General features: G+C 36.7%; 1 protein-coding gene across 1 annotated transcript in view; it reads left to right on the top strand.

Moving 5' to 3' along the window:
* The window catches only part of KIF18A (kinesin family member 18A), a 39742-nt gene extending 12975 nt beyond the window's left edge, over positions 1-26767 (top strand). Inside the window, exons 9-16 of the mRNA XM_065755418.1 lie at positions 2481-2643; positions 5443-5607; positions 6755-6876; positions 8371-8609; positions 20368-20851; positions 21148-21252; positions 25050-25159; positions 26470-26767. Of these exons, the coding sequence (XP_065611490.1) occupies positions 2481-2643; positions 5443-5607; positions 6755-6876; positions 8371-8609; positions 20368-20851; positions 21148-21252; positions 25050-25159; positions 26470-26615 (1534 nt within the window). The 3' untranslated portion in view covers positions 26616-26767. The remainder of the gene's footprint in view (positions 1-2480; positions 2644-5442; positions 5608-6754; positions 6877-8370; positions 8610-20367; positions 20852-21147; positions 21253-25049; positions 25160-26469) is intronic.
* Positions 26768-27083: the final 316 nt, after the last annotated feature.

Here is a 27083-nt window from a genome sequence, read left to right as displayed (position 1 = left end):
AGGAGTTTGAGGCTAAGCCAAATGAAGTTCATGTTCAAATACCTAAAACAGTTTTAAGGTAGCATTTTTATGAATTCTTAGGTTCTCTTATTTCAGTCTGGAGCAGGAGAGGAAAGATATCACTTCTTTAAGTGTCAGAACTGTTTTGCATGGGTTCTTTTCTGAACAAAGTACTGTACTGCAGAGGTCAGCTCTAGTTACTCCAAAGGTTTCAATAAGCCTCTTTTGGGTTATCTTTCATTAAGTTGTTTATACTTTAGACAAATTTCCTGCTTTTTTTTTGCTCTGTGAGTCTTTAGGCTTCATTTATCTTCCTATGATTTGCCCTTAATTTTGTTCTGTGTGTAACAGTAATTAGTCGAAGGCAAGGTCTGTAAAATGTTTCTTTGTATGCCAGGTATATTCTATGCCAGGACTTGTTGGTCCTTGGAGGCTTATTTTTAATGTTCAGTAATATCCATAAAGATGCCCATAAACCTATACTTCTGTTCTGTAGGAGCAAGTGATAAAGTAAATTTAGCACTTCCTTTTTCCTAGTGAGAATCTTTTCATGCTGATTCTACTCATGATGTGAATGATCAGTTCTTCCAGGTGGATGTACAGGTTCTGTCAGTTCTCTGCTACTTTATCCCTTCTGTTAGGCACAAAGTAGAGAGCTTTCATTCACCACAAACAAGTGCCTAGTCAGCTTTCTATGATATCTTCGAGTGTGAACTGGAAGACGTTCACCTGACGACTCTGCTTGCTTCTGCAAACCTTGAAGTCATTTGTGTGCTTTCTAAAGCTGAGAGACATGTCTGCCTATTGAGGCAGACAGTAGATGCTAGTTTTGGTGGTGCCACTCATAGGTCTGTGACCTCTGAAACAAGGCAGTCCAGAGATAATCATACCCTGCATGTGTTTACAGTATTGCTCTGTCATTTTTGAGTGAAAAGTAGGGAAGGTTGCATAAAAAGTATGTTTATTGAGAAATCAATCTCAAAGGAGTTTTGTGAATGCTTCTCTGCTTGGTACTCTAGTTGGGACACTTTCTTTTAAATATATGAAGGGTTCATAGTTGCTTATAATTAGAGTACAAAAGGAGATCCTATTCCGCAGCTTCTCTTAAACTCTTTGTGGGGTTTTATTGTGGTTGAAGTGAATAGAATTTGCCATCACTTCTCTGCTGCTGTATTTCCAAAGCAGATGGGAGGGACCACGTTTCTATGGATACTATGGAAGGAAAAAAATTGCAGCCACTTGTGCAAACATTCACTCACAGGTTGACTGTTTGTATAGATAGTAATGGTGTAAAGTACAAACTGTCATGTTCTGCTGTACAGTATCTTATTCCTTAAAGAAATATTTCTAAATTCACTGTGTATCTGTACAGATTTTTACATCAATTCAACTGCTTTGTCTGTAGAACTTTGTGTGAGACACCTGAATTTCCTAAACTGTAGAGTTACTCTGTTCTTAAAGTGCAAGTAATAAAAGAATAGAATAAGACACTTTGAGTTGTTTAGAATTTGGATTATGAAACTACTGCTACTTAAATGCGGTGCCTAGAAGTTAACTGTATGGCCAGAATCGCTCTTCAGCTTGTCTTTTTTTGCTTTTGCACATTTTTTAGTAGTTGTACAGCATTTCATGATGCTGTATACTAAATGATGTGTAGTATCTAATTTTGCACTTGTTTAGAATGCTTGCACATTAACTGTCTTATGTGAGAATTATTTTGGTGGCATGATTGATGCATGCAGCATCTTCTTGGCTCTTCTGGACTGTACTTGCAGTATTTGGGAGAGAAGGGAAAAAGTACCACTACAGAAACTTCTATTGCAATGTGGTAATCCTTCTAGGCTTTGTCCTTATGCTTGTTATTCTAATTTGCAGCACAGACTTGAGCTAAGCACATTTGGAGACCATTTAGACCTAAGTCTAGTTGATGTAACTTCTAAAAATCTTCTACCTAGCCTATTAAGTGAAAGTATGCTTATTCTGATATATAATGTCTGTGGTTAAAAATATATAACAACTTCAGCAAAATTGAGCAAATGAGGACTCTTGTGCTTTTTTTTCCTTTCCTTAAGTTAGCAGGTTCTTCTGGAAGAGACATTGTGCATCTATGGCAACAGTAGTGTGATTATCTATAAAGCTACTACATGAAGCAGAGAATATAGGTATCAAGAATCTTTGGGATATGGAGCAAAGATTTGTTTCCTGATGTTTTTGTTTTGAATCCCAGTGTTATCTTTGCTTAATTTAAAGTGACGGCCTTGAAATTCTGCATCCCTTTTTAGGTTTGAAGCTTTATCAGTGCACTGAAAAATCTCTACTGCTCATCTATAGTAGATCTTATGTTTTTTTCTCTTCTGCTGTAGTTATCATAATAGCTTGGATTAGAGACTATCCCAAAGTAAAGGATGGCCTTTCTTTAAATATGTATATAGTAAGTAATATAGCTAATTCATTTTTCCTTGTTGTAATACTTGTAATAGGTACAAAGAAATTCTTAAAAATGTTTTTGCAAACCGTGAGGAAATCAGAAAAGAGTTTCTAAAGCTGGAAACGCAGCTGAAAATCAGTGCACTCAAGACTAATTACCAGAGACAGTGTCATGAACAAATTCAACTGATGTGCCCTGAAGAAAGAATGGAGAAGGTGAGTTGTCTAAATCTATACTAAAGTGCTTATGTAATTTAAACAATGAGCTAATGCTTTGTTAATTACACTGGTGATATGGGACACTCTGATTAACACTCAGATACTTCCATATTAGCATCAGAAATAGTTGTAATTTTAGTGCCAATCAGACCTTTTTCCCCCATGTCACCTAAGTGTGTGTTCCTACTTATTACTGCAATTGTGAAAACTTTCTTCAGCTTAACCTTCTGCAGATGGGTGTGTCACAGTTGCTTAACACTTTGGGAGACTCATGGTACTCTTGTCTGGGAACAGTGTGATAGTGTGTGGATGGTACAGCCAGAGAGGCTGTTACAAAGCTGAGGCATCAATGTATGATGACTAATCCTTTTCATGAGGGAAAAGATTAAACTTGTGCTAAACGAGACACATCATTACTGTTTCCAGTAGCCACCAGGAAGGCCTCTGAATGACTGTTTACAGGCAAAGTCACATCACCCAAAGTCTCATTTTATTGCCTTGAAATTTAACTGAAGTTTGAGGCTAGATACTAACAAGTGATGTTGTTGCTCTGAACACTCACATAGTTCTAGAAGGTCAGTCTAATATCTAGTATTTAAGATTTCCTGATAAGTTTTGACTTAAATACTTTGTGTTCTTATGAAGCTGAGGGTGGGGCTGATCCTGCTTAGTATCAGTAGCAGTCTGTTGAGTTGAAGATGATAATCTATGTAACTGCTTTCTTGTTAATTCACAAGAAATTTGGTTCAAGTGGAAAAATGTTGCAAGCTTTTGGTCACGATTAAGACATTTTAAGTGACTAATGTATACTAGTATTCTCTTTCATGTCATAGGAACTCTGAAGTAAGGCTTTTGTCAAACAGGGCACGGTTGCATGCTTGTAATGAGGGTTGTGCGTTCACACACTATTTCATATAAATGTCTTATGAGCTGACTTAACTTCTTGGTTGGATCTTAGCATCTTAGCAGCACTGCACTCAAATACTCCAATGTTTTTTTTGCTGTTAGATAGTTTACAGATGTGATTTAAGAGTCAAGCATCACTGGTTCTGTAAGTACAATGCTCAAGTTACTAACAAGAGTGGGTCATAATAATGGTAAAATTAAATATGACTACTTTGGCTGGAATGAATTGGATTTTAATTTGGAACCAAGATATAAGTGATTGCTTGCTCACTGCTCTCTACCATGCTTTTGTTCTTCCAAGTTGTTTTTTTTAACAGATTTTAGTCTCTGGGCTTTTTCTCTGTGAAGTGCACTGTGAGGCTGCAGTTGCATTTCTGAAATAACAATTTTAAAGGATGAGTCTTATAAAATTAGTTATATTTTATTAGTTCATGCTCTAACTATATAATCATCTTAGACAAGTTAAAATGTGTACTTGAAAAGCCTCCATTTGAAAACTTGAATTAAAAATAATGATTTCATTAAGAAGCAAAAAAATTATTTGTATTTGTTCCTTTAATCCATTATAAATGCTTCTGTGACAGACTTTTTGTAACAGTTCAGTTAGTGAAATTTGGTCTGTCCTGCATGATCATCCTATTTTCCACCAATTTCTAGTTCTGATGCTTCTAGAACTTGAGCACTGCATGTTCAAAAGTTCCTGCCTAGTTCTTTCACTTGGTTTGCCCTCTTTGTCTGTTTTCCTGTTCTTACAGCTGTGTAAACACACAAGTATAAGCACGTCTTTATGCAGTTTTGACCTAATGTATCTTGAAGCTTTCTTTGTCAGCTTTGCAATCTGTACTTTCCAGTGTTTTTTCTTTGTTTGAAGATACAGCAGACACTGCTACTCTCATAGGCTTTTAAAAGGTGCATTAGGTATGAAATCCTCCACTTCTGATGCTTTGCTATGGTCTTTACTGCCTCTAAAGAGCATGTTCCTGGAAAGCAGTCTATCTTGGCTGCAGTTTTTCTGCTTACCACAATTGCCCAGGTTGAATCCACTTGTTGAGTACATCCCAGTACTGGGAGGGAAAATTTCTCCATCTCATGTGACTTATGCTACCCTACATCAGAGTAGGGGCCAAGTGTCCTGGCCAGGTGAATGCCTCTCAGAAGTTATGCCCTCTGTAACAGTCAAATAACTAGCTGGCTTAATTGCTTTTTTTTTCCTATTTCAATGTAGTAATGTTCGACCTTTTCTTCCTTGGAACCTATTAGAAATCAAATGGTAGAATATTGTCAAAGCCATCTTCATTTTAAATGTTTTTCCTGTACCATGAAAGAACTGAAAACCAGAATGCAAAATAGCATATCGGGTTTTTTCTACTACAACTGTCTAGACAGTTTTTCCTAGCCTTGTTACACATAGGGAACCAGCAATCACTGGAGCTGTAGTCTTGACACGTCATTCTTTCTCTTGGCACTTTCCCTGAGGAGCTGACTTTAATATTCTGGATTCTTTGGTCTCTAAGAAAAAACCTTAGACTGTCTTATCTGTTCAGGAAGCGTTTAGATGAGGTGCTAAGGGATTTGATTTAGTAGTTCAGTGGGTAGGGATAGTGATAGGAGGATGGTTGGACTAGATGATCTTGTAGGTTCTTTCCAACCTAATGAACCTATCTGCCTAAATGAGGCTCTGACCAGAGTCAAGTCTCTGCATGGTTCAGGTGTCTTTGCCACACCAGCTCTGTGTTCTGCACCCAAAGCATTGAAGTAAGTCTGGACTATTTTACTTTGATTAAACTAGAATATTTGTTCTGTGATGTGTATGGAAGTATCTTATAGAGAGATCCTAGAGAACATCTTATGAAAGTTGCCCACTTCAACATTGTGCCTTTATGTTTTTAGGCTACTTTCAAGCTGGATCATATGCTTGCAAGGCTTAGAACCTACTGTGCACATGTGCAGAAGAAAAAAGAGGAGCAGATTGAACATTTTGAGGAAAATACCAATTGGCTGCATCGCGTTGAAAATGAAATGCGCTTCCTTGATCAAAATGGCTGTATTCCAAAGGTAAGAGGCCTTTCACTTCAACGGCAGATTTAGTGTGTTGTAGGCAATGTCTGACTCAAGAATAGATTTTTTTCTCCTCTCTCTCACTTATGTTTTTTTACTGAAGTTAATTCTTTCAGCTTTCAGAGCAGTTTCCATTTCTACTGTTAACTATTTTAGTTTTCCCACCTTAAAGGTACCTTATTGTCTGTACAAGTATACCTTGTAAAAGTGTATAAATACTTGCAAAAATGCATTCTGATGGTAAATCAAGAACAGTATGGCTAAGCACTTGAGACAGCTGCTAGAGACTTGATCCTGCTTCTTGATCTACACTTCTGTTCTTGCCTTCACAGTAGGTTTTAATGCTTGTCTAAGCGTGCCTAACCTAATTTTTATCTTGGCCAAAAACTAAACCAACACATTCTTTTCTAGGTTGAGTGAGAGGTAGGAACCAGGGGAGAAATTGTGTTAAGCTATCTTCCAAGTTTTAGCAATTTGGTGCAGTCCCAGATGAACACCAGAATGGGCAGAAAGGAAAAAATAAAAGCATGTACAGAAAGACAAAGATGAGGGGAAGAAATATTTTTCTTCCCTGCCTTTTGATTTTAGCTGGTAATTTGGTTGACTCAAATTACATTGTGTAATGAGTGCTTGTATAACTTGGGGAATGGAGTATTTATATTTTAATATCAGTAATTGTATTAGGATGACTAAAATTTTTTGTACTGTAAGAGTGAATTTTTCAAGTATTTCAAATAAAATACTGGCATCACAGGAAGATGACTGAGTACAGTGAAGATTTGTTGTTGCAGTCAGTAATGAGCCTTCATTTAAGGATTGGCAGTGGAGGTGAGGGCATCACTTCCTGGAGATCCCTGCCTCCCTGAGGCCTTAAAAATGTAAGCAGCTCCTTTCCTTCATTTGTTTGTCTGCTGCTTTTGAGCTTAATTTTCATTTGCTGTAGCCAAAGGTTTTGCAACCCTGCAATTATTGTGCTGCCTTCCATCCTGTTATTCCTGCAATAAGTTTACAAAAATACTATTGATCCATTTTAGCTTTATTTTTCAATAGGTCACTTACTAATATGATTATTTTTCATTTATGCTGTACTTTCTCACTTCTAATTTGATGTACGTTGTTTTTTTTCCTTTGGTAATATCCCAAGGAACTGTGTGAAGATCTACAGCGTTGCCATTTAAATCTAGAAATTAAGGACCTGAAAGCCCAGATTGAGCACATGTCATTTCTGCTGTCCTTTCATGAACAGCACTGTAAAGAGACAGCGAAGTAAGTACAGTTTCATGGGAGTCCTCTTTAAAACTTCTGTTTTGGTATTATTGACTTTGTAATACATACTTAGCCTTTCTTCCTAGGGGAAGTGAACTGGGTCTGTTTAGCCTTGAGAAAAGAAGTCTGAGAGGGGACCTGATCCAGGTTGATAAATATCTGGGGTGTGGGGGGGGGCAAGTGGTGAGGCCAGATTCTTTTCAGCAGTGTGTGGAAACAGGACAAGGGGGAATTGACAGAAATGGCAGCATAGGAAGTTCTGCACAAATGTGTGCAGGAACTTCTTTATGGTGAGGGTGACGGAGCCCTGGCGCAGGCTGTCTGGGGGGTTGTGGAGTAGTCTTCTCTGGAGATATTCAAGACTCATCTGGATACACACCTGTGCAACCTGGGCTAGGGAGCTGCTTTGGCAGAGGGTTGGAATTGATCTCTAAAGGTCCCTTCCATCCCCTATGATTCTGTGAATTGATATTTAATTAAAACAAAAGCATGATTTTTCTTTAACTTTTATCTCAAGAGTTGTTTTCTTTTATGCAAAGATAAGGAAAAAAATGACTTGCTTAATCTTGGTCTCTGTCAATCTTTATTTATCAGAGCATTTATTTATGAGCACTGTCCAACACTTGTTATTTCTACTTCATTTTTTCCTCTGCATAGTTTTTGGAGCTTGTTAGTAGGCCATGGTATCTTTTCTCTAGTTCTGTGTTCAACAGAACAGATTAAGTGTTTGCATTCATATTCATGTCTGCAGTGAAGAGAATTAAATATTGCCAGCTGTACAGAGGACATTACAATTTAACTGGTATGCATGTGGTTAGACAGCAGAAAAGCTGAATTTGCAGATAAATATCAGCTCTGTCATCTGTCTCTTGAAACTTGAATGCAAGCCTTCAGGGTGTGAGATAAACAGCAAGAAGTAAGCACAAATGTATTTAGTAAATATATACAAAATGTTTATAGCAATGATTTCAAAATGAAGTAACCATCTTCTAGTCATCATTTGGAGAAAAGTTTAGTATAAGCTTTACAAAAGTTAATACACATCCCCTTGGCTATTGTTTAAACCTATAGTTCAATTTTGCAACCGAGCCCACAGCTAACAAATTCCTTTGAGGTAGAATTCTGAAATTTGTCGCTGGTATTTGTTCTGCATTTGTGCATGCTTCTTATGCTTAATTTTAGGAAGTCGTAATTCCATCAGGATACAATGTACAATTTTTGTACTGTTCAAGGAATCTTGCAGACAGTGAGGAAGAACTACACTTGCAAAGTGCTTATAGTGAAATACACGGTTTTGCTAAAGGGAAAAGTTGCTCAGCTTAGTTAAGAATATTTTCTCTTTGTATTATTCCACAAAATTAAACAACACCATACAGCAGATGTCAGGGGTGGAGAAAAGTGAGGAACAGCCCTTGTATTACTGGTGGTTGCAGCAGTGCTAGTAGAGACCAGGTAAGCTGTGGGTTTAGTCATGTTTCTCCTCTTGTTTTACAGAGTTCTGAATACTTTGCTCCCAGTTCTTCGCAAGCAGTATCTGATTTTGAAAGAAGCCGGGTTGACAAATGACTTAACTGAGACTGAATTTGGAGAGGCAGAACAGCTGATTCTAAGACAAAAATCAGTAGTTTGGGCTGACCAGAGCAGAGAGGAGGAACAGAAAGAAAACAGTGAGATAGACATGTCAGCTATCTTTGCATTCCCACAACTTGTAAACAAGCAGAACACCCCATGCTGTAAGTATGAAGCTAACTTTTTCTCTGTTGGAAATAGCTTTTCATCAGATACCTAAAACTGTATTGCATTAACATAACAGTGGGTGCTAACATTGAGGATGAGTGTAAAATTCAGGGCCACTTTCTGTTTAATAAAAAGCCATTCTTCTTTAGATGTGAGGAATAACCTTACTCTTTAAATAGCGAAGCAGTCCCAGTAGCTCAGCTCTAACAGGTAACTCCCTTTTTATATTGTAACATGATCCATATGGCAGTCTTCCTAGGAACTTTGTAGCATTACTAATCCTATTTCAGTCTCTCACATGATACTGATGGAAAAAGAATCTGTGTTTGTATTATAATTATTTCAAAGTGCTTCTAAAAATTAAGTACCTAGCACGGTTACTCAGTTTAAAGTAATATCTTTCAGCAGAATGAGCTTTCCTGTTAGTTATAAATTGACCTGGAATTAATTTAGTACAAAATTGTAAGCTTATTTCTCAATGGATCCAAAGGTTTGGTGTTACTATTGTGAAACCAACTTTTTTGCTGCATGGTGATGGCCTCATGACTTCCTCATAACTCTAGACAGTTGTTTCTTCTTGTAGATATTTTTTTCCCAGATGGCAAATGAATTGCACTGGAGTATTCATCCTGAGGGATGATGAATGAAATCTCAGCGCTTCTGTGGTGCAATGCTTGAATTCTATTCTGAACAGACAGCACTCAGTGCTTTGGAGCTTTCTCTGTGAAGCAATAAATACCTAACTGTGGTAGATATCTATAAGTAACAAAAAGGGAGCCTTTAATAATAGCTGTAGTTCTCAAAAGCTGGTTGACAAGGAAAAGCAGCAAGCCTCGGAGCACTGCGCAGTTAGTTCCTTGCTTTCTTTATCTTTCTTTATCTTACGTTATTCAGCTTGCTTTGGGATTGAAAATTGTTCTACCAAAACCCTTTTTTGCTCCATTTTCATCAAATGCACACATGATTTTTTGACACATTAGTGCTGCTGTTGATCACAATTGGTGCGCTGACCTTGTTTGTGTGCAGTGTAAGGTCAGACTGTGCTGTGTGGGCTGTTTCTCTAAGGTATGGAGTTGTTTGTTTTAGTACTTGAAGGAAAGAGCTGGCATGTCAACATGTTAGGCTTTGCGCTCTGCCCATGCTAGTGATGGGCTCAGCAGGGTTGAAAGCAGTTAGTGACTTGCTTGGTTGCCCTCCTTAGATTGAGGGCAGTAGATCTCAGTAGGAGGCAGCATGCTTTCAGCCTGGAGAATTATGGTGGTCATGATAGTATCTGCATTGCTTCTGTGATAGGATACTATTGAAAAATCTATTTTGCGAAGCTTTATGAAACAAATAAGCTACTTACTTTCTTGTTCTAGCTATCTATTTATTAAAAAAGAGCATACCATTTAAAGTTAGTTTCCTAGTCTGTTTATTCTGTCACAACAAAGCAGACTTGTTTAGTGAAGAACTTGGAGGTGTTTTTTTGTCAAAACTCCTTTGAGAATTCAACCACTGTAATTAATACCTTGATTCCAGTGCTAGAACTCGAATTTTAAGTGCTAGTGGTGTACCTCAGGAAAAAAGCTCACTTCAGATCATGTTTTATGTATCCAGGTAAGTTTGCTTAGGAAGAGAATGCAAGAGACTTGATTTTCATTTACAACTTTGTGATTATCTGCCTGCCTATTCTATGTTTAGCATGATGTTGTTTTATTAATAGCATGAAGTATGTTAATGGTGGGTTTGTGGAAGTGTTAGTCCAAATGTGGAAGGAAAGAATGTAAATTCCTTTAACCCTTTCGTAAAATAAGAACTTGAGACTCGTGCACAATCAGTGTTCACTTGTATATCTGTGTTGTAAATGTGAAAGGCAAACATGAAGCAATGCTGCTAGCTAGTATTCATGTTATGGGTATATTACTGATCCGCTAAGGTCCAAGACTGACTGGGGCTCTTCTTTTTGCTTGAGTGTTAGGGGAGGGTATGTAGAAATATCCTAATACAGATCCTGTGACCTCAGTAATTTAACTAAATACTGTGTAGATTGTCTTGTCGTAAATGTCAGTTTCTATGGCTTGCTTACACTAGTGCAAACTTTACTGTGGAATTCCATTTCTGTTCTACCTTTTGTTAAGTGCTATGCCATATCTATTCTTGCTCAGAAAAGCTAAAATCACTGTACGAATTTTACAGGAACTTTCAAGGCATGAACTACTCACTCTTATAGAGTCAGTAGACATAAGTTGAAGGATTTTCTTGATGATCTTAAGTAGAGGTTCTCCAGTTCTAAATGTTGAGTAGTATGTCTTTCAAAGTAAATGAACACAATATTTTTGAGGCAGTTTCATTTTTTTCTTTCCATCTGTTATTACTGTATTTGCCTAAATATGTTCATCGTTATCTTTGTATTTTTTTCTGTGTGAGATGACAAAAACCAAAAACACTTTTCCTTATCTGCCTGTAGTATAAGCAGGAGGAAAACAGAAACAACTGTCTTTCAAGTGGAGGTTGTGTAACATAAAAGGATGTTAGTTCTAGTTAGACACATCACATTTTTTGTCTTAGTCTAATTGTGCTCCTTCTGTTTGCACTTGTAGAAATGTGCTATGACATTCCTAGGGTTCTCTCATAAATCACCAGTACTTGATATTCATCATGAAAAGTCTACCTCTCATGCTCTCTCACTGGCAGCTTAAGTTGGAGAGCTGACAGGTTTTCTTGAACAGCTTTTTTTCTCAGGGGTAATTCTTACCATAAAATTTACTGTTCAGCAGGTACATAAATTTGTAGGCATAACTGTACAGGATAAAAATTTCTACCAGGTACAGCTGCAATGAACTTGATGTTTGAAATAGAGTTGTAATTGAAATGAAAGTTGGCTTTGCACAGTGGAGTTTTTAGAAATGGATTAATAGGGCATTGAATTGTTATTGTAAAGAGTTAATATGAACCATAGCTTTCCTCGGGGAAAAAAAAGAAATGCTGGTTAAAATTCATAATTTTTACATTATGTTAATCTTATTGCTCTTTCCTAAAATACTGTCAGTGTTTACAGAGTCATTTCTTACACATTGCATGGTGAGGGTAGAAATAAAGTGACTAAAGAACTTCCAGCAGAGCACAAAATAAATGCAGTGAAATAGCTCTTCAATAGTTTGTTTGAATTACTTGAAAAATACTTACGAGTATTACCTGATAATTTGCTATGGAAATCCATTTCTCTTTTGCAGGCTGAAACTAATAAAACTATTAAGAAAAAAACACTAAATCAGAAAAAAACACATTAGTATGGGAAAATGTAAAGTAGTAAAGGGCAGCATCCCAATCAGAGATAGGAAGGATGTAGTAATTTCTTTTTTTTTTAAGATGAAATAAATTATTCAAGAATCCAGTTCCTTCTCCCTTAAGTCATCTCAGAAGTATGCTTGGTGAATGTTAGTAGAAGCAGACAGAAGATCTTAGTGAAAAAATAAAAAGGAAGATTTTTACAGATTCCCCCCCACTCCCCCAGACTTTTAGGACACTGATATTTTTATTATGTATAATTTGAGATGTTGGGAAGTACTGCTTTTTCACAGAGACAAATATATGTATAGCTGTGTTACACAGTAGGTTACTTTTCTTGTATAAAGATCTTTTTCACCTATGATGTGATTGCACAAACTTCAGCTTGTCAGGAGGAAGTAATAAAATGGTCAAGTTTTTGTGGTTTTATTATTATTCATGGTGTAGGTTGGGAGCAGCTCTTGTTTCCATTAGATGTATTACTTGGAGTATTGCAGAAGTTCCTTCTCAATGTCTGTAATTGTGGGGGAAAGATTAGAAAAGTTACTAGGTGGCAATTAAATGATTAATCCCAATGAAACATGCTTCTATAGCAGAAGGGAAGGGTCTGTAGCAGAAGTTTGTGCTAGGTTAGCTGATAAGAAGATGAATTTTTCTGGAACCCCATTTGCCAGAAAGATTTTGGAGAAAATGTTTTTTAAAAGGTGACTAATGTTAAAAAATATGTGGTATGTAATAGTTGTAGAAAATGCAAACTTATACTGAAGATAAATTTATTGAAGTATCTAAGGATGTATGCAGTATCCACACATTACTTATATTTACGTATAGAAAATTCATCTTCATAATGTTACACACAAACATCTGTACTTAAAGGAAGCTGCTTAATTCTGTATATCATGAAACATGAGGCAATGATTGCATGAACTCAATTTTCAGTGGTACATTTATCTTCTGCTGACAGCTATTCTAGGGGGAATGGTGACATTTTTGAAATGCAAAGTAATTGTTGATGAGTGTTTCCTCAAATTGGAATGCTTTAAGTCAGACAATTTATTGGATTATCAGCACTGTCTCCAGAAATCCAATGCAGCTGAATCAGTTCTGTGCAACAAGGAAAGTTATGAAAGCAGGACCTTAAGTTTTTTGTGTTACTTGATTAATGCTTCATTATCTAATCTTAAAGAATTAAGTCAAGCTTGAATTGACATAAGAATAAAAAAAAATATATTGATGCTGGTGGTCAAAATAGGGATTTTTATTCTTGTTGAAAGTGTCACAGAAATAAGTTGTAGAAAAGAAATTTAAAATATGCTTGCTTCATTGTCTAACATGTTTTTGATACTATCTTCTTTAAAAAAAAAAAAGCCTTCTCTCTATCAGGAGTTTATAAAAGACAGAATTTAATCTGTATTTAAGTAGTATTAAGTAGCGTTTTCTTAACCAGAAATGCTCTCCTATGTTTTAAATACTATTAAACTGTGTTGTAAAAGAACAAGATCAAGTGTCGAGCAATTCTTTCAACATGTTTCTGTGGCCAAATTATCAAGACTATTTTCAGCAAAAGCTAAAGTTTGTAGGCTTTGCCAAAGTTTATGTAACTTTTCAAGCTAATGCACTGTATGTATAAAGTTTCAAGGAATGATTCTTTATATTAAGAATCTCTCTAATTTCTCATCGTATTTTTTTTACTACTCCAGGATTTTTGAGTTTAACATGAAATAGCTTCAAGTTTACTCCCCAGATGAAACATTTTGATTTAATTGCAGATTGTTTAAGTAATTTAAGAGTACTTACAAGTACTTATCCTATTGAATGTATTCATTTTTTATATTACTTGATGATTATATGTCCTTGGTAGGTTTATGTTTAAGAAAAAACCTTCCTATAATGTGACTGGTTTAGTGGCATAGTGGGAAGATGGGTTGATGGTTGGAGTAGGTGGTCTTAGATGTCTTTTCCAACCTGAATGATTCTATGATTCTTTCCTATAACTGAAAACTCACTCATTTGATTCTTTATGTTCATTTTGAAGCCTTAATGTGATGTTTCCTTAACATCTTAACCATACTAGTTTATTCTATTGATATGTAAGATCTTTTAAAAACAATCATGAATGAATAATTTTAAGTTTTCACTTATTGTTTTTAACTTCAGTTATTTGTTACAGTTGTTTTTTGTGCATCTAAAATATGCAACTTCATGAGCAACTCGACCATTTGCATTGAATTAAGTACACACTAGGAAAACCACGTGACCTCATTTAAAAATGGATTTAGACTATGTTTTTGGCTGTGTAATGGAGAGCTGTACAGGATTCCGAGCATAAACTGATGGGTGGAAAGCTGTGATTGGTGTTTGCAGTTATTTCTGTGAATAGGAAAGTTCTTGGCATTGTTTCAGGCATCCCATTTCCGGAAGCCTTGCTGTACATTAGCAGTGAGAGAATGAAATTGATTTACAGGAAAAAAAAAAGCATCCATTACTTCCTCTTGTGTCAAACATCCAGAAGTGAAGTCAATTTATTATTTGGAATGGCAGGGAAAATTGGGATGTAGTTGTATGCAGTAGGAGAATCATTAAAATTTCAAAAAGCATGCTGCTTGTATTTGGGGAAGATTGTTCATACATTGGATGGCTTTTTCACACTGTCCTGTGTGACTGAGTACTTTTCTCATACCATGTATAATAGTATTCCTGACCACTGGGACCCACAATAATGCAGCCTGAATTTTAGCCTTTTAGTTCACTGCTGTTTTGTTTTTTTTTGAGGGATTGTTTTTTTCCCTATTCTTGTAAAAACAATTGCTAAGCTCATCTTCACAGGGTGGTACATCTGGGTCACAAGAAGATTAAATAAGTGAATTTCATTCACTAAACTTCATTTGCAATGTGGAATTCCACAAGTCAGTTGTTAGAAGAATCAAAATGTATTAGTGTAGTAATTGGATCAATCATTGGTTGCTTAGAAATGTTGATTGAAATGAATGCATTAATATTTGATTTTTGCTTTAGCAGAACAACCTGGCAGACTTAATTTAGAATGTTTCCAGAAATATTCCTCTTATATGTATGTGTTAGCATCAGTTCCTGAAGACAGGTCTTGGCCATTACTTTGTCTTCTGCATCAATTAGATCTAGCCAAGTTCATCAGTTGTTGTCATTAATTCTACTTGCTTTTGTTGTGACTCATGTTCTGTGAATATTGCTTTCTGTTTCTCATAGTAGCTTGCATTTCTGCAAATGTCTAATGCTGCTTTATTTTCTTTTGATAAATCTGTTCTTCTGAATGGTCTTTTGAAACAGGTGGTAGAAGAAGCTAATGACAAAAACTACCTTGTACTGTTTAGGTGGGTTTTGCTCAATTGAGGATGACTCAATTTTTAAATTGAGTGAACCTGGTAAGAAAAACAGTACTTGTAAAGACATATAGCAATTAAATTAGATTTTTGTTGAGGGGAGGTGAGCCCATTTACTCTCCACTGGTGAGACATCATTCTGGAGTACTTAATCCAGATGTGGAGTCCTCAGTACAGAAGAGGCATGGATCTGTTTGGAGTGCATCTGGAGGAGGGCCACAAAAATGGTCCAAGAGATGGAACACCTCCTCTTCCCTCTGAGGACAGAAAGAGGGGAAGGCAGGGGAAGACAGAACAGGGACAGATTCCGTGGCAGGATCTGTTGCGCTAGGAAAAGGAGACATGGTTTGAAACTGCAACAAAGCGATTTAGTTTGGATGTAAGAGGCTTTTAGGATGAGGGTAATAATGAGGGTAATAAAGCTCTGGAATAGGTTGACCAGAGAGGTAGTGGATGCCCCATCCATGGAGACATTCAAGGTCAAACTGGTCTGGACTTTGAACACCAGATGGAGCTGTAGGTGTCCCTGTTCACTGCAGGGAGTGGTCTAGATGACCTGTAATGGTCCATTCCAACTCTAAGGGTTCTGTGATATACATCTAAGTGACGGAGGCAGGCTGGGAGCACTGTAAACTTAAGAATGCAGCTGGGAAAAATTTCAGATTTGTCCCAGAGGAGTGTGGGAAGAGTCCTCAAGGAAGATAGCATTGTGGCTTTCTATTACTTAAAGGGTGTTTATAAGCAGGGGAACGTGGACTTGTGGTCTGATAAGACAAGAGGCAGTGGTTTTGAACTAAAAGGGCAGATTTAAGTTAGATGTTTGAGTACAGATTTTTTTTATGGTGAGGTGCTGGAACAGACTGTCCAAAGTAGTAGGTGCCTCATCCATAGAGGTAGGTCACAAGCCCTATAGGCCAGGTTGGAAGTTGTCCTTGGGCAATTTGATACAGCAGTTGGCAACCCTGCCCCCAGGTGAAAGGATGTTGGAAATGGATGGGCTTTAAGGTCCCTTTCAACCTTAGCCATTCCATGTTACCTTCTGTACTAATCAACCTGAAATCAGAAGTCATTAAATGTCATCTCTGTGTGTACTGAGAAAATACAACTGTTACATTGATCTTATAAATGTTGCATCCTTAGGTTAACTGCAGCTGTTCCTATAAAGCATATATCAATTTGCTTAGCTATGTTAGGTGAACACAGCATCAGTTGGTAAAGATGGAGAATATTTATTTCCTTTTTTTTTTTTTCAAATAGACCATAGACATTATACTTGCCCTGTCTTGTGATGTGGGTATGTAAACTTTCTTAGGAGGTCAAATATGTTGTTCAGAGAAATGCTACTTTTGATCTGTTTGCAGTACTATGCTGTCTCTCTCAAAAAGAGTTTTTATGACAATATGTCTTAAAGTTAGCCTCAATGTTCTGAGTTTTTAATAATACTGAGTAACCTTTGGTGAGATTCCATTTCCAGTACTTCAAAGAAAAAAGGTGTCACTATTTTTATATTTTTCTAAAGGAGGAAAAGTTTTGGCATTAGGGCTATTTGAAGTAATCTGATATCTTTAGGAGTGTCTTGCTGGCAGCTATGGTTATCAGAGCCCATTTTATTTAAACTTCTCAGTTATTCAAAACACATCATAAAATTAATTATGGACTTCAGTGTCTTCTTTATGGTTGGACTAGATGATCTTATAGGTCCTTTCCAACCTTATGAACTTATGAACTTTCCTTAAAGTAGATATTAAAACATTGGCATTCCTTTACTTTGTGGAGTTTAGTGTTTTTCTTTCTGTATTCATTTTTACTTAAGTTCATAATTGTTTGGGGTTATATACTGTAAAACAGCTAGGAAATGAGGAATATTGTTGAGTGGTAATGACAATTGTGGGCTTAAGTGAAACCAAGGTATGTATGATGTTGCTAGTTATGTTTTTGTTTACTTTGTTAGGAACAACTTAATGCCTTCACAAGAAGCTTTGAGAAGACTTTTCTTGAATATTTTATATGCTCTCCACTACTTAAGTGGCAAGAAAGGCCCAGGGCTTTTGTTTTTTTTCTTTAAAAACTACTCCTTATTCTGAGTTTAATTCCAGAAATAGATTTTAAAAATAGGTCTGGATTTTGACTAACAGCTTAGGTTTGCCCTATGTGGATTTGTTGCAATTGTCTGTTAATGTATTACAGTGTGAATTGCAGATGATTATGAAATTCAAGGAATCATTAATGGCAGTACTTGTGTGTTCTTTACCTATCTCGTTCATGGTTTAAATGCTTGCATTTACAGTTAATTTAAAAATGCTTCCAGTATTAAAAATGCTTCCAGTATTCAGTCCTGAAGAAGCTTCTACAACTTGGCACTCTCATCAAAATGTTTCCCCATCAGATTTCCTTCCAAGTGCATTGAGGGCATTACCAAAACCTCGCTGTCTTACAGTAAGCAAACTTACTGAATCTGGAAACACTGTCATAATGCAACAGCAGAAAAATAGTATTTTAAACATTCTTTTTCCCGAAACACACTCTTTCAAATGCATATGAGCAGGAGGAAAACCTGATAAATTAATATTTTAAAATGTCTTAAAACATCTAATGGATAGTTATTTCAAAGACTCAATTGCAGTCATTACATAATGATTCTGTGTTTAAGATGGTACGGTCGTTCATCAATTTTTGTTTGTGGTGACCACAGATATTTTTTGGAGGACAAATATTGGTACTGAACATCTTTTATGGAAAAGAATATGGTACTCTTTCTGAAAACCAAAATTAAAAATAGCAAATTAATGAAGCATAGCGCTGTTGATTAAGTGAGCAAATTAAGGAAGTGCAACGTTACTGGTAGTGGCACAAATTACAATCAAGCTTCTGTCTCAACATTTTGCTGCACTTTATCTGGTGAATATTGACAATGCATTAGACTAAGATTAGATACAATAAAAATATGCATCTTTTTTGCTTTATAGAAAAAAAAACATCCCTTGCATATATTGTGTATAACAAAACAAACTAATGGTTGTCCACACAAATGAATGTTTATTTATGCATACATGCAAATTTCATGTATTTAGTGCCAAGCAAATTTCTCAGATTTGATTTTTTTAATAAGCTGGAAGCATTATAACAAGAATACTAACTGTTCACGTAATCATGTAATTGTGAAACTTCTCTCATGAGTAGCTTAGCTTCACTTAACCTGCTTTATTGCTTAGGGATTGTTAGTTAAGGTTATGTTCTGTATTTAAACATTTTCACTGAAAATGAGCCCTTGAGTGTGGGATAATTGCTCTATTTATAGGTGGTTTCAATGTTAAATGTTGGTGATACAGAATAGATCTGTGCTGTTTATATTGCTTCTTTGGTACTACCCATTCTGCCTTTACTGAATGTTTCTAGGTTTTGTAGTAGTTTTTAAATCCTCTACTTCCTTACAGCTCTGATTTATATCTTCTAATTGGCTATCATCTCTAGCTGGTCACCAAGAGCCTATTGCATGCTGTGTCGAATTTCAAAGTATGTAATGACTACCCAGGAAAATAATAAAGAAAAAAAATTTTTTTTTAATGCCTTCCTTCAGTGAGGCTCTTGTTTTCTAAAAATCATTTTTTGGTAAAAGACCCAAATAAGACTTCAAACAAATTGTATTCTGAAGGTTTCTTCTATACCGTAGATAGGATTTTAGCTGTAGCTTACACCAGTAATGCGAAGTGGTCAACAGTGAGAGAGAGATTCATTTGCACTTTACTACTGTAAGAAATCAAACTTGGGCAGGTAGGTGGTAGGTGCCATACCTTGCATCAATTCTTCTCTTTCAAGAGTATTATTGAACTACTAAAACAGTATGTTAATGAATTATGCAACTGAAGTTAGACATTCTGAGGAGTTTAAACTAACTCTTGTTTTGGGGTGAGGAGAGTACGGAGTTTTAGGAGGAATTACTCATTTTAACACTGTTAAATGAATAGCTCAGTTAATTCCTGAGCAATTTTGAGCAATGCAGAAGAATGAGGTTGTTTCGTTTAGTATTTTGTTACTAATAGGGGTATAGTAGGCAGTACAGAAAGGGGAACAGATTTACATGGTGGTTACATGCTGAAGTGGGGCCGGTCCATGGAAGTGTTTAGGGATGATGGCCTTTTTCCTGTTTTATTCAACCTAAGTTGCACAGAGAAGCACTTAGTTTTCTGGCAGGGCTCTTCAACCCTTGACTTGTGTCTGTCTTCCTCCTTCCCTGCCACTTAATTTTCTGCCTTTAACTACATCTGGTTGACTGAAGTCATCACTAGCCTAGCTACTTGAACAGTGCTCAGTCTTGAAATCAGTCTCCTTGAATACTTGAATAAAAGAAGGACCTTTTCTCTTTTACTTTGAAGATGGCCTTTGTTGCCACCTAAGTGAAAACAAAAAAATATTGTGATGCTTCTTGAAAAATGCTACAAATCAGGATGAAATTACAGCAATGACCAGTTGGTGCTACATTACTTAGCTTTTTATTTCCAAGTGTGTTTGGGTTAGTTTGCTTGTTTAAATTAATAGCTTAGTTTCCTAAAGCAGATAGTCTGAATTTGGTGGATCTTGATATATCTTTGCCTTTTCCTAATATACTACTGTCTTACAATGTTGAAGGTTTTCTTTTTCCATACGACTGATTGTATCTTATTCTTGTATAATAATTGCTCATTCTCCTGCATGATACTCACTAGGAAAAAATGGCCATGTTTAGGAGACAGCTGTAGATTAGTGTGATGATATCATCTTAATTTAAGAGTTGTCATGGTAATGCTATCATTTTCAATACTCTTACTTTTCCATTCCCTGTTGTAATGTCTCATCTCTTCCTTGTGATTGCTTGTAATATCTCTGGGATTAACTATATCAGTCTATGCATATTTATAATACTTGGAGTGCCACAGAACAAATGCTGCCATCTGGACAAATGCTGCATTAGAAATAATGTAAGTTACATGATCTAATTAATATGGAGATGAAATCAATAGCATTTTTGATAACTTATGCTAGTATCTTCTGCTAATAAACTTATTTCAGAAGGGAATAGGAGGGAAAAAGGATTCTTTAGGTGCTAAATGTAGGTGAATGTGCTAACCAACTGCTGACTATTTCACAGGTTCAGCTTCTGGTACACTATCACAAGGAATTGAGAGAAATACACAACAGCCTGTGGAATTTGCAGTACCATCTCAGAGACAGGCTAAGCGAAAGCTAATGGACTCTCCAGTCACAACTCAAAGTTCTTCTGCATCCAACCACTACAGCCTCTGTCATCTGGAGGATTCTCTCAGCAAGGGATTTTGCCCTATTGTGTATACACCAGAATCTTGTGGAAAAAAAATACAAAGAAGTTGCCCACAGACTGTGGTAAAGCAAGCATTACACCTAGCAGGCCTTCAGGAAATAAATGAATGTAGTACAGGTGTTCAGCTGAGAAAGCCCACTGTTAGGGATTCTGTGTGTGATGTTATCCCAGAATGCAATGAAGATAGAATGGACTCAACAGTAATTCTCTATGAGAAGATAGGTGAAAGAAAAGGAACTTCTACTGACTTCTCTGCAAAGGAATCACAACCATGCAGCAATAACATTCTCCAAAGGTATTTTTCCATGTGTTTTGGCAAGGAATGTTACCTGTTGTTTTTTGTTTCCACTTCCTAAGCGCTTTAATACAATTTATTTTTAAGAACCTATCATTGTCATTGGTGTAAATGTTTACAATTAAAATTAACTAAAGCTTTGGAAATCCAACTTGAAATTTTAATTAGTATCTGATGCACTTTTGCCACTATTTGGAATAAATGATACATTAGTGATAAGGAAGAAGTAACTTGAATGGATTTTGTTTGCCTTCTGTCCAGAATTGAATGAGTTTTCTTTTTGAAATCTATTTCAGACTTCATCTGTCTCCCTCGAAAAACAATAATCCTACTTCAGTACTTGAGAAGCCCTCATACATGGCAATGACTTCAGCTGCTGAGAGAAAACGGAAGGTATTAAGGTAAGGTTAAAGTTAACAACTACAATTCTACTTAAATGAGTTTATATTGCTTTTTGTTCTTACTATGGTTTTAGTGTTAGTTGGAGTTATTTTTTAGTGTTACTTTGTTATTTTTTTTATATTTAGTGTTATTTTAGTGTTACTTTGTTATTTTGCCGAGCCAGTTTCTGCCATCTATCAGAATTCCTGGTTATCTGGAGAGGTCCCACAAGATTGGAGGCTTGCTGATGTGACTTCCATCTACAAGAAAGGCTGTAAGGAAGACCCGGGGAACTACAGGCCTGTCAGCCTGACCTCGGTATCAGGGAAAGTTATGGAACAGATGATCTTGAGGGAAATCACACGACACGTGCATGGCAATAAAGGGATCAGACCCAGCCAGCACGGGTTCACCAAGGGCAGGTCGTGCTTGTCCAACCTCATCTCCTTCTATGACTGGGTGACCAGACAGGTGGATGAGGGAAAGGCTGTTGATGTAGTCTACCTGGACTTCAGCAAGGCCTTCGACACGGTCTCCCACAGTATTCTCCTGAGGAAACTGGCAGCCCGTGGTGTGGACAGGTTCACTCTTCTCTGGGTGGAGAACTGGCTGGAGGGCTGTGCCCAGAGGGTAGTGGTTAATGGAGTTAAGTCCAGCTGGCATCCTGTTACGAGTGGTGTCCCCCAAGGGTCAGTTTTGGGGCCCATCTTGTTTAATATCTTTATTGATGACCTAGATGAGGGAATTGAGTGTACCCTCAGTAAGTTTACAGGTGACACAAAGTTGGGAGGATGTGTCGAACAGCTGGGCTGAGCTCAATGGGATGAGGTTCAATAAGGCCAAGTGCCGGGTCCTGCACTTTGGCCACAATAACCCCATGCAATGCTATAGGCTTGGGGCAGAATGGCTTGAAGAATGTACAGAGGAGAAGGATCTGGGGGTGTTGGTTGATGCTCGGCTCAACATGAGCCGGCAGTGTGCCCAGGTGGCCAAGAAGGCCAACAGCATCCTGGCCTGTATTAGAAATAGTGTAGCCAGCAGGAGCAGGGAGGTGATCATCCCCCTGTACTCAGCTCTGGTACGGCCGCACCTCGAGTACTGTGTTCAGTTTTGGGCCCCTCACTGCAAGAAAGACATTGAGGCCCTGGAGCGTGTTCAGAGAAGGGCAACAAAACTGGTGAGGGGTCTGGAGCACAAGTCTTAGGAGGAGCGGCTGAGGGAGCTGGGATTATTTAGTCTGGAGAAGAGGAGGCTCAGAGGAGACCTTATTGCACTCTACCACTTCCTGAAGGGGGGTTGTGGTGAGGAGGGGGTGGGCCTCTTCTCCCTGATAAATAACAGCAGGACAAGAGGGAATGGCCACAAGTTGTGCTGGGGAAGATTTAGATTAGACCTGAGGAAACTTTTTTTTTTTTCAGAAAGAGTGGTCAGGCACTGGAATGGCCTGCCTAGGGAGGTGGTTGAGGCACCATCCCTAGTGCTGTTCAAGAAGCGTTTAGATGAGGTGCTAAGGGATTTGATTTAGTAGTTGGGTAGGGATAGTGATAGGAGGATGGTTGGACTAGATGACCTTGCAGGTCCTTTCCGAACTTATGAACTTTTGAACTTATGAATTTTGAAGTCATCTGACATAAGTAATCTGAATGTGCATATGAGATCTCATATGTGCATATGACAGATTCAAATCTTAAACAAATGGTTTTTTCTTGATAAATTGGGAAGAATGGTTTTTAGCTTCCTTTTAGTTCTACTAAAATAACAGAAGTCTCTAAACAAGTATGAACTAACATATCTTCCTTATCTGCTGTTGACTCAGAAAAATATCATATAATTCTGAAAAAATGAATTTCTGTCATCATCCAAGAATCTAATTTATTTGGAAATCTTGTGCTTTTGCTGGAAGACATAAGACTGCTGAAATGGAAAGTGGAGAAAATGTTTGACAATACTCATGTGGTAGTTTCCTTTGTTTTTTTTTAATAATTCACTTCCACCATGAGTTGTTATGACTTCATTCTTGTGGTTTGTTCTGGAAGTAAAACCTCCCATTTTGTCAGTTCTGTGCTCAGTTCTGGAAAGAGGCTTGTTAGGACTAGCAGAAAAGCTGAAACTGAGTAGGATCTAAGTGGAACTGTACTGCTTGTTGGTTGTTTTAAGTTTTTTAATGCATTTGAGGGTAACCTGTCGGGTCTGTACTGATGAAGCAGCTCCCTTTTGATCAAATGATCAAAAATTGATACAACTTCATAACAGATAAGTCACCTTCTGCAACATAGCCAGTGGAGCTGCCACTTAACAGATCTTCTAAAGAATGTTTCAAGACAATTAGAAGAGTTCTACAGCTGTATCTCAGAGCATGGAAGAAAATTAAAGCACTCTTGCTTACTAGTATCTTTGAAATAGAAGATTATCCAGGAAGAATACAATACTATCTCATATCCTTGTTCTAATAGTTACTGCTTTAAATGTTATCTTTCTGAGATAAGAAAGGATGCATGCCATGCACTTCCAGTTGTTCGAACAGTTATGACTTTAGCAAAATTTGCACTCTCAAACTGAGTTTGTTGCCTCAATTCTCTTTAAGGCTAATAGAACTTTAGTAGCCTGCTTTATCTGATCTTTAGGCAAATATTGTAAGACAGGCTCTAGGTAGGAACGTTCTTCACTATAAAATTCTTTGACTTTTTCCTTGGTGTTTATGAAGGGAAGGAATGAAAGCTACTTATATGTCATGGAGAAAAAGATAATCATTTCTTTTCATGGCCTCTCTTTTCAATTCCTTTTCATTATTTTTCCCCTTCTTTGGTCTTTCATGCTCTACTGTTTGGATTTGTTCACTCCAGTTGCTCATCTCCTAATATGAAAATAAGAATAAAGTTTTCAGTTGTTTTCAACACTGTAAATATAACAATGGGACCATTCCTATTTATAAGTCAGTCAGAATACGGAGTATGTTTTTTCTACATAGAACTTAGACTAGTGAGATTGCATTGCTGTTCCAAGGAGCAGTCATGTGAATGGATCTTAAGACCAAGATCTGTCTTGTCCAGTCCTTGCTGTTTGCTATGTATTTTCAGAAAATTATTAAAAGTACTACAAGTTAGATGGCTATAGAGATAGTAAAATCCCATTAGGGGGATGGGGAAAGCGTAGTAACTTTGACATAAGTAGAATAAACTTGTTCATGAGGTTGTCTTACAAGAGTGAAACCAGGGATGCTAGTGAGGTAAGCATGTAAGGCTGAGTTTACAGATCGGTTCATATTTTTCATTGTAGACCTTAATTCCATCATATAAAAAGGCATAAAATGCAGGTCTTTTTCTTAGTGAGTTAGAAGCTACAACACCAGTCTTGTAGCTTAGCTGAAAAACAGAAGCCACACCCTCCAACACTATTGGAGCCTGTAGAACAAGTACTGTAGCAATAAGAAGTTTAACCCAGATGAATTCATTGAAAAAGTCACATCAGGGGAATCATAACTCCATGAATGTTGTTTCTTAATGTAACTATGTGATGTGCAGTGACCATCAAGCTGACTTTTATAGTTTCCCAGAAGGTAGTATCATAGTATCAAGGTCTTCTTTTAAAATGAAGTAAAGCCTTATTCTCACAGCTGAAACATTGTTCTCAAGTTCTTTGAAAGAGGAAGAAAAGGGTATTCTCATATATACATGTCATAGTGAAATTAGTAGATTTGCATCTGGTTGTAAACTACCAACCTAGCTAATACTATTTAATGTGTTTTGCATGTTGCAAGGACAAATTTATTGCAATATAGCTAAATTGTTTGACTGAGGACAAAGTTTTGTTTTTCCAGATCTACATCGAACGCTGGCTTAGGTAGTCTGCAAGACCCAGTTTCTTCAAAACGTGCTCGGCAAGAGCTCTTGTTAAACAATAGAGTGTTGAGAGTACCCAAAACATCAGGTAAGTGTCAAAACACTGTGTTGGCAATCAAGTTTTTATACGTGGTTAAGAATTAAGATTGGTGCCCATAGTTCTGGTGATTTAACAGTGCCGTACTTATTTGATCAGTACACCAAGTGATTGTTTGGACTAACATAGCCGTATGTTTAATAATAAATAAAAATCTTAATTTTTTAACAGTTAACTGGATAATAGCTAACGAAAATGATATTGCAAGCTTGGCAAAGAAAACTCTGTCACTGAGTTAAAAACTGCCACCAAAGACTTCCTTTGGTTGATGCTTGATATTTATAACCAAAGTAATTTTTTTGACAATTTTAGTTTGTCAAATACTAAAATTTAAAAATTTGATACCTGTTCTGTACTTTTTTGCTTCATTTGACTTTGCACTGTTTTTAAAGAAATCAGTGAATCCACTTTTTTTTTTCAGAATTCTGTAGCTCATATTTAAGTGGTATTTTTGATTAGTGCAGTAGTTGAAGAGAAACATTAAAGTGGTGTTACTTTGCTGGAGTTACTTGGCTCCAGACATGCTTTATAGTACTAAGAGATGGTTTTCTGTGGAAGTTTATTATGTAATCTGTTACAGTGGAAGTATATATCTCAGAGTAACAATCAATTGTGAATGATCTTTTCAGCTTAGGTGCACAGAAGTCTTTTTTTCAACTTACCACAAATTCCTGCCTTTGAGTTCTTGGCACTTTTTTTGACACCTGGAGTAGGCTAATCATGTAGCTTTTCTCACTGGCAGTGCTCTAGTTTGATGGCACTTTCTTTTTAGTTAAGAACTGTAGTGGGAGGACAATTAGATATAAACATGTACTGCTGTCAATTCATAAAAAAGGCTATATAAAGTAAGTTTTCTATTAAGTTTACTCTGAAGCTAAGCATTGCCTAGCCTACAGTTAGTTATTTGGGTAAGTGCATAGACAGTTGTCAGTACCAATTTGTTCTCTTTTTATTGAAATTAGCAAAGTCTGTGAGTATACTGGCATTATTAAGGAGTTATGTAATGAAGCAGAAATTCTGAAACGGACATTTCTATAACTTCTGTAATCTGTGCCTTTTTGTAACATCCCATGTGTGAGTTGAGGGTTGTCTTTATTGGACTTACTGAGCAAACAGCAAACCTGGCTTATTTAGCTTGGACTGATTACGCTTTATGCATATCAAAATCAGTCTCTTGAGTAAGAGTGAACAATATACATCAAAAGTCTTAAGCACACTCTACTTTGGAGATCCTGGTAGCCCAAATTGCTTGTATTTACTGGATTAATGTCTTCTGTTAGTAATATGTCTGTCTTTATTAGGAATGAAAACGAAGAACTTGAAGAGAGAACAGAATGTGCCAAAGAACTTTGTTAGAAGCTTTCCTGAAGGAAATGTAGCAGTGGGTGCTAAATCACAGGCATCCAATAGCCTTGTACTTCGTGTTTGCAAGAAAAATAGGATTTAGACTCCTCCTTCATCCGTATTTCAAATGGTATTGATGGAAAGCAACTGAGAACAGTATGACTTCTGTTTTGTTCTTGTTAATTATTTTGTGTTAGAGATATCTCTCTCAGTAATGTGGTATTTTAAGAGACACAGTTACTGGAAATGTTTTGTCAAATTTTAGAATAAAATAGATTTCTTTTTTGTCTCCTATTTAAAGCTTACAAGTGTCCTTAGTATAGTAGGAAATGAATATGAAATATTTCAACTTTTGAATTTAGAAGTGGATGGTATACCTAACATTGTAACTTTTGTGAGCTTCTCCCTGTAAGTATGACTAGAAGATTAGGACTTGATATCATCCAGACAAAAGGGAATTAGCAGTGCTGTAATTTTTCAAGTTACTGTTATTTACCTATACTCAATTTTTCTAATAATTCCATGATACAGAAGTTAGAAATTCTTGTCCTGCCAAATATTTTTCACTGGA

This window comes from Cyrtonyx montezumae, unplaced genomic scaffold (assembly GCF_038088225.1).
Source record: "Cyrtonyx montezumae isolate F1298 unplaced genomic scaffold, pur_monq_1.0 scaffold_10, whole genome shotgun sequence".
Taxonomy (NCBI): Eukaryota; Metazoa; Chordata; class Aves; order Galliformes; family Odontophoridae; genus Cyrtonyx; species Cyrtonyx montezumae.
Note: the sequence above shows the minus strand (reverse complement) of the source record. Positions and strands in the feature narration are given on the sequence as shown.